The 7,902-nt window shown below is 32.3% G+C and overlaps 1 protein-coding gene across 1 annotated transcript; it reads left to right on the forward strand.

Annotated features, from left to right (window-relative positions):
• The first annotated feature begins 3,332 nt into the window (after positions 1 to 3,332).
• On the forward strand, positions 3,333 to 7,709 carry LOC108469995 (polygalacturonate 4-alpha-galacturonosyltransferase-like). The gene is made up of 11 exons (XM_017771163.2): positions 3,333 to 3,682; positions 3,773 to 3,927; positions 4,573 to 4,607; positions 4,713 to 4,772; positions 4,879 to 5,007; positions 5,146 to 5,206; positions 5,276 to 5,316; positions 5,392 to 5,726; positions 5,845 to 6,202; positions 6,344 to 6,925; positions 7,168 to 7,709. Exons 2-11 carry the CDS (start codon positions 3,786 to 3,788, stop codon positions 7,441 to 7,443), a joined length of 2,019 nt encoding a protein of 672 aa, XP_017626652.1. The 5' UTR covers positions 3,333 to 3,682; positions 3,773 to 3,785; the 3' UTR covers positions 7,444 to 7,709.
• The last annotated feature ends 193 nt before the right edge of the window (positions 7,710 to 7,902 follow it).

A 7,902-nucleotide genomic window follows, 5' to 3' on the forward strand; every position in this document is an offset into this window, starting at 1 on the left:
ATGGCCTACCACACGGGTGACCACACGCCCGCGTGGCATCAATAAAACAATTTTTATGCTTTTGTCAAACCTTGTTTTCTGTGATTTGAGTACACACCTGGTACGATTTCAATGAGAAAGCACTCCCGAGACCACCAAAACCTAAATTTGACACCATCATTCCTAAAAAGCAGTATTAAACCTCACTTGAACAGAACCAACAAAAGTTGACAACAAATAAACTCAAGCACACGCTACTTACCCAACTTCACAATCAAACCCGACTACGGTTTGCAGGGGCAGAACTCCGTTCGTCACAATTCGCTGCCAAAACCTAGAATCATATTAACGAGAGAACCAAAATTGATATAATCATTAAAATACTTACCCTTAAAATGAACAAGTTCACTACTCTTACCTACCGGGCACACGAAGAACTCAGATAATTATAATGCTGATTTTGGAAGAGCAATATTGATAAAATAATGAAAAGGGAAAATTTTTCCTTAAATGGAAAGAAAAAGTAAAACGACAGAAAGGGAGGAAAATAACTCAGTTTTCTGGAAAGGGAGGAAAATAACTCAGTTTTCTGGAAAGTGAGAATTTTGAAAAAAAAAATAAAAATCTAAATGAAATTATCCTCAAACCCCCCCTTTTCTCCCACTAAACCACTAACTCACAACTTCCTCACAATTCCAGCTCCACCGGAACTTTTATCAGATGACTGAACAAAAATAATACCCTCGTTTTCACAGAGATTCAAACACAAGACCTCCAACACACCAACACCCTTCCCACTTAAACGAATAGGCTCATTCTAATATGGAATTACAGACAATTATATATAGGCCCAAAGAACAAATGTAGAGCTTAGATCCAAAAATAACCGAAATTTTGGTAAAGGTAAGGCTTGAACCCAAGACCTTACATACACACCCAGAACACTTATCCACTAAAGCAAATACATATTTTGTATCAAGTACTTATAAAAACATAAATAAAAAGATCAGGGCATTACATCTTATCAGTTTTATAAACATTTAAATTAATTACATTGTTTAATATATAAAGTTGGAGGGCCAAAAATGTCATTATGCATTTTAAAAACAAACCAATCGAAAAATCGACTGGAGACCAAATCCTAATTTTATTCAAGTATAGGGACCTTGTGTCTAAACTTTAAAGATTAACATTATTAAAAGTAGTATTACCCTAAGGGTGTAAAAAGCCCACAAACTTAAAAAAAAATTAAGCTCTTTTTTTATTCTTTGCACTCAATTGAGAACTTGAACTTTCAAAGTATATAAAAAAAAGGCTCTCAAACTTTTTAAAAGAAAAAAAAAACAATTAAACCCCTACTTTTTTTTGCACTCAATCGAGTACTTGAATTGCTAAAATGCATCAAAAAGGCCATTTGACCATTAACTTTAACAGTTGACTTTTTTTAGTTAAAGCTACCACTTATCACAACCACGGCATGACATGTAACAAAAAAATGATATAAAAATAAAAATTAATAAAAGTTATAAATAATATTTAAATTTTATTAAAAATTAGGAAAAAATATTAAAATCATAAAAAATAACTATAAAATTTTATAAAAATCATAAAATATTATAAAATATATAGAAATATAGAAAAAATTATAAAATTTTATAAAGTCATAAGAAATTTATAAAAATATGTAAAGAAATATAAAATTAAGTAAAAAATATAAAATTATCATACCAATAGAAGCATTTTATAGTTTTTTCTATAACTTTTATTGATTTTTATTGTTATCATTTTTCGCTAAATGGCATCTTTGTGTTGCGACATGTGATAAAAACTAAAGATCATTAACTTTAACAAATAATGGTTAAAGGGTCTTTTTATATATTTTATATATATTATTTTATCATTTTATAAAACTTTACCAAAAAATTATATATATTTTTACTATTTTTATAAATTTTATAAATTTTTATTAAAATTTAATAATTTCTATAACTTTTATTGATTTTTATTTTTATAAATTTTTGTCACATGTCACGCCATGATTGTGTCATGGGGTGGCTTTAATTGAAAAAAATTAGGGGCCGTTAACCTTAATAGTCAAAGGGTCTTTTTGATATATTTTGATAGTTCAAGTATTCAATTGAGTAAAAAAAGAAAAGAAAAGTAGGGCTTAATTGTTTTTTTTGAAAAAGTTTAAGGGCCTTTTTGATGTATTTTGAAAGTTCAAGTACCCAATTAAGTGTAAAAAAAATACAAGAACTTAATTCCTTTATTGGAAAAAGTTTGAGGGCTTTTTATATTATTAAATGTTAGTATTATTATTATTTGGATCGAAAGAGCTTGATATAAAGTTAAACGAAGTCCTATAAAATTATTAAGCTTAAAGGTGAAAAAAGTCCTCAAACTTAAAAAAAAAAACAATTAAGTCCCTTCTTTTTTTTTTACACTCAATTGATCACTTGAACTTTCAAAATGCATAAAAAAAAGCCCTCAAACTTCATCAAAAAAAAAACAATAAAGCCTCTAATTTTTTCTATTCAATTGGGTAATTGAACTTTCAAAATTCATCAAAAAGACCCTCAATTTTTTAAAATAGCAATTAAGCCCTGCTCTTATTAAAAATTAAAAAAGAATAGAAAAATAATAAATAATAAATTTTAGAAAAATTATTAAATTTTAATAAAATTTAAAAATTTAAAAATTATTAAAATTAGAATTTTTATAAAATAGTAAAAAGTAAAAAAATTGTAAAATTTTATAAAAATCATAAAAAATTAACAACCCTAATTTTTTTAATTAAAGTCATCACGTGTCGCAACACAATATGACATATGGCGAGAAATGATAAAAATAAAATAAATAAAAGTTATAAAAAATTATAAAATGCTTCTTTTGGTACGATAATTTTATAAATTTTTTATGAAATTTATATTTCTTTACATTTTGTATAATTTTCTTTCGACTTTATAAAATTTTATAATTTTTACAATTTTTATATTTTTTACGATTTTTTAATTTTTAATATTTTAATTTTTATTAAAAGTTAATAATATTGATAGCTTTTATTGATTTTAATTTTTATATTTTTCAAGTTTTTAATCAAAGAAGAGGCTTAATTGCTTTTTTGAAAAAGTTTGAGGGTTTTTTTGATGTATTTTGAAAGTTCAAGTATCTAATTGAGTAAAAAAAAGTAGGGGCTTAATTGTTTTTTTTAAAAGGTTTGAGGGCTTTTTGCAACATTAAGCCAATTTATTAATAGAATCAGTTGGTCCCAGGCTCCCAGCCAGACTGGCGATGAAAACGACATCGTCCGTGTCGGCTACTTGACGTATTTTTTCCCTAAAAAAGAGTAATTATCTCCTTCTCTCTCAAAGACGCGAGAGCGAAAAGGATAAAAAGAAAGAAATTACATTACAAACAGCAAAAAAAAAAAAAAAAAAAAAAAAGAAAAGAAAAAGCCCCAGTCCCCAGCCGAGATTGAAGTTTGATCGCCATTCTCACACGCTCCCTCTCTCTTTGCTTAGGGCAAAATCCTAATTAACGCTTTCTTCATCTCACTGCATTTGCTTCTCTGCAAACGCTTAAAAAAAAGTCATCTGATTAACGCTTTATCTGATGATTGATTTGCTATGGATTTTCATTCCTGCTGCTAGCTTTGATACGGATCTGCTGTGCTTTCAGTTTCGATCTCCTCACTGTTAAACTCGTAATTCTCTTTTTTTTTCCCCGCCTTTTGATTCTTCGCTCTTTTTTTGTTTTTGTTTTCCTGAATGATTTTTTTTTTTGTTGTTCTTAGGCTTTGATTGCCAATGGCGTTGAAGCGGGGGCTATCCAGTGTTGGCGTCCACAGGAACAGAAGTTCTGGATCTCGGTTCCCTATCGTGATTCTCGTTCTCTTCTCAGTTCTTGCTCCGCTTGTTTTCTTTGTCGGTCGTGGACTTTATATATCTGGTTCGCTCTTTTTTTATCTCTCTCTCTCTCTCTTTATTTCCGCCCGCATTTAAGTAATTATTTTGCAGATCTCACTTTGGTATTTTGCTATTTGCATTTCATAAAATTTGTTTCGAAATGATATCACTTAATTCGTTTGTTTAATTGATTGATAAATGTGTTATTTTGCTTTCATAAAAAATTAAAATGCTGCAACTTTTTAGTGATTGATTCTGTTATTTGGTTGGTTATTTCTTTCTTTAGTTTTTGATATGTGATTTGATTAGAAAAGTTTAAGATCAAGTGGTCTACTTTAGTTACACAACATTTATCGCAAATTCTTGTTCCTAATAGGTTTCGATTTTAACTGAAACTTGTTGCTGCACTTAATGTAACTTTAATATTCGCATTGATAGAACTTTTAACCTTTCCTACAAAAAGAAAAAGGAAACTTTTAACCTAGAAATTCAGCGGATTTTTAATTGAACCCTAGTCTTCATCTAATCAGCTCAGCTAATCTTTGCTGAATTTGTTTTGTTAATCTAAATTTGAGATGTGAATTCAATTGTGTTGTTATCCATGTCGAGTATCTTGCCTTTTTAATAACTTTGGTGTTTTCCAATTGCTTGCATCTGATCTTTCCGCTGATTATTGTTTCTTGTGCAGATCAAAATAATGTTCAAAGTGGTTATACCAAGCAGGTTTCATCTCAAAAGCTTTTCCATTTACATTGCTGATATAATGACCGACTCACAAGGCTCCTATATACTCGTTATATATAGTTTTAAAATGGTTGAGTTTTGCAGAATGTTGATTGGAGGGAAAGGCTGGCGTTGCAATCTATCAAAAACCTTTTCACTAAAGAGGTAAGTTCATGGCGGAGAATATTCCATCTGAATTAATTATATTTCTTGCTCTAACAAGGGATAGGTTCAAAATGTTGATTATTTTTTTATCTGGTGTTGCCACTAGGTTATTGATGTTGTAACTACAAGCACAGCTGATCTGGGGCCGCTAAGTCTAGATTCTTTCAGAAAAGGCAACTTGTCTGCATCATGGAAAGTTGTGGAGACATCAGTTGAAGATGATGCTACTTCTCAGGTTGGTTTCATATTAATGATGAACCTCATTGGTCTCATATTTTGAGCGCTTTTCTATATTTAACAGCCTTTACCTTCTTCTTTTTTCATTTTTAGTTTCTGATTTATTGATGTATATTGTATTCTCACATGTTCTTAGTCAAACCTAAAGGCTGCAGAATTGAAACAAGAAATGTCCAAAGATGGAAAGCTTCTAGACGGTAATCTCACCTGAAATATATGCATAATGCCATAATTTTCTTTCATTCTGACATGCCTGTCTCATGCAGATGATCGATCACCTGATGCTCCTGCTAAAACACTTCGAAGGGTAATTAACATCTTTTGATGCACCATATGCTCTAGTGATATAAAAAAGTGAATTATAAATGCTACTTTCTTGCAGCAACTTAGAGATAATAGACGTGCAAAGCGGGCTGCTGAATTGGTGCAACAAGATGATGAAGCTACTTTGAAACTTGAAAATGCTGCCATTGAACGATCGAGAGCTGTGGACTCTGCTGTTTTGGGCAGATACAATATATGGAGGAGAGAAATTGAGAATGAGAACTCAGATTCCACAGTGCGCTTGATGAGGGATCAAATTATAATGGCACAGGTTTATATAGGCATAGCAAAAATGAAAAATAAGCTTGGTTTGCAACAAGAACTGAAGATCAGGGTCAAAGAGAGTCAGCGTGCTGTAGGCGAGTCAACAGTTGATGCTGATCTACCTCACAGGTAAAAGAATGGTATATCTGTAATCTCATTGACAATGTGCGGTCTATGTTTCCTTCTGTTTTCAGTCTTGGTGATTCTTGCAAATTCTTATTCTGTGTTCTCATTCAACTTTGTTTAGTGCACCTGAGAAAATTAAAACAATGGGCAAGGTTCTATCAATAGCAAGAGAGCAATTGTATGATTGCAAGTTGGTTACTGGAAAGCTCAGAGCAATGCTTCAGAGATCAGACGAACAAGTTAGGAGCTTGAAAAAACAGAGCACGTTCTTGAGTCAATTGGCTGCCAAAACAATTCCCAATGCGATCCATTGCTTGTCTATGCGTTTGACCATAGAATACTATCTCCTTCCCTTGGAGAAGAGAAAGTTCCCTAGAAGTGAGAACTTGGAAAATCCAAACCTCTACCATTATGCTCTCTTCTCTGATAATGTCTTGGCTGCATCAGTTGTTGTCAACTCAACTATCATGAATGCCAAGGTGATACAAGCTGCCTTATCTTGCATAACAGTCTTGGTTGTTCTTCCCTGTTGCACTTCTAGAACAGAACTGATTGTAAGATCTTTAAGAATTGAGGCTTGGCTGCAGTCTTGACTAAATCTTCCCTTTGTGGTCTTGCAGGATCCTTCAAAACATGTTTTCCATCTTGTTACCGATAAACTTAATTTTGGAGCAATGAACATGTGGTTTCTGTTAAATCCCCCTGGAAAGGCCACCATTCATGTTGAAAATGTTGATAAATTCAAGTGGCTTAATTCATCCTATTGCCCTGTTTTACGGCAGCTTGAGACTGCTGCAATGAAGGAGTATTACTTCAAGGCAGATAATCCAACCAAGTCTGCATCTTCAAACTTGAAGTATCGAAACCCAAAGTATCTATCAATGCTGAACCACTTGCGGTTCTATCTGCCACAAGTATACCCCAAGTTAGATAAGATCCTCTTTCTTGACGATGACATTGTTGTCCAGAATGACTTGACCAGATTATGGTCTGTGGATCTACATGGGAAGGTAAATGGTGCGGTAGAAACTTGTGGTGAAAGCTTTCACCGCTTTGATAAGTATCTAAACTTCTCAAATCCTCATATTTCACGAAACTTTGATCCTAATGCTTGCGGGTGGGCATATGGAATGAATATGTTTGATCTCAAGGAGTGGAAAAATAGGGATATCACTGGCATATACCACAAGTGGCAAAATATGGTGAGTCGATGGAAAGACCATTTATCTGATTTCATTTTATTTATTTTCTCCTCCTTCATCCATGTATATAGATAAGTCATTTAGTTGTTTAGAGGTCAAATCAAAGAGTTCTTGAATCATCTTGTATTATTCTAGCTGACATGTTGCTTAAGTTATTCATGTTATTAAATTGCAGGATAATTGTTGTATGGTCTGATTTCCCTTTTTTTTTTTTTTTCTTGCCCTTTAAACTGTTGTATCAGAATGAAGATAGAGCATTGTGGAAGCTTGGGACACTCCCTCCTGGGTTGATTACATTTTACGGTCTCACACATCCGCTTGAGAAATCATGGCATGTACTTGGTCTTGGCTACAATCCAAGTGTAGACAAAAAAGAAATTGAACATGCCGCAGTTATCCACTACAATGGCAACATGAAACCCTGGCTCGAGCTGGCGATGACCAAATATCGATCATACTGGACCAAATACATCAAGTATGATCATCCCTACCTTCGCAGCTGCAATCTTAGTGAGTAAACCTGATTAATTAAAGCATTTCATTTTTTTTCCTTTTTGGCTTTACTCCCCCCCCCCTCCCACATTGATTATTCTTCTTTGTAATTCATTAAATTCATTCCCTTGAGGACTCGCCCATTGGAACGAGTTAACTGTGTACGAATGTTAACCTGTGAAAGAGACACTATGATCCTTTTTTTCCCCTTTTTTGGATGTAAGTTCAATTTTAGACAGAATATGGAAACCGAATATGGAAAGTAGTCCACTGTATTTTTTTTCTTCAATAAGGGCTCGTTTTTGCAAGATTTAATATGTATGAGCATTTATATTATGTGACTCTAATTTCTTTGATTTCTTTAAGCGGTTTTTTCATTTTATACTTGTTACTGTCTACTATCATGCTGCGAAGTAAATCTGTATTGTTTCTTGTATAGAAGAGAAAATGCATTGTAGTTGATTTATTTTACACGTAGTGAGTTT

This window comes from Gossypium arboreum, chromosome 8 (genome assembly GCF_025698485.1).
Source record: "Gossypium arboreum isolate Shixiya-1 chromosome 8, ASM2569848v2, whole genome shotgun sequence".
In the NCBI taxonomy this organism is placed as follows: Eukaryota; Viridiplantae; Streptophyta; class Magnoliopsida; order Malvales; family Malvaceae; genus Gossypium; species Gossypium arboreum.

Excerpts from the sequence above, each read along its gene's own strand:
- LOC108469995 (XM_017771163.2), top strand. The coding sequence starts at position 3,786 with ATGGCGTTGAAGCGGGGGCTATCCAGTGTTGGCGTCCACAGGAACAGA. Across the intron at positions 5,207-5,275 it reads AGATGGAAAGCTTCTAGACG|ATGATCGATCACCTGATGCT; the intron begins GTAATCTCACCT and ends TGTCTCATGCAG. Across the intron at positions 6,203-6,343 it reads CAACTATCATGAATGCCAAG|GATCCTTCAAAACATGTTTT; the intron begins GTGATACAAGCT and ends GTGGTCTTGCAG.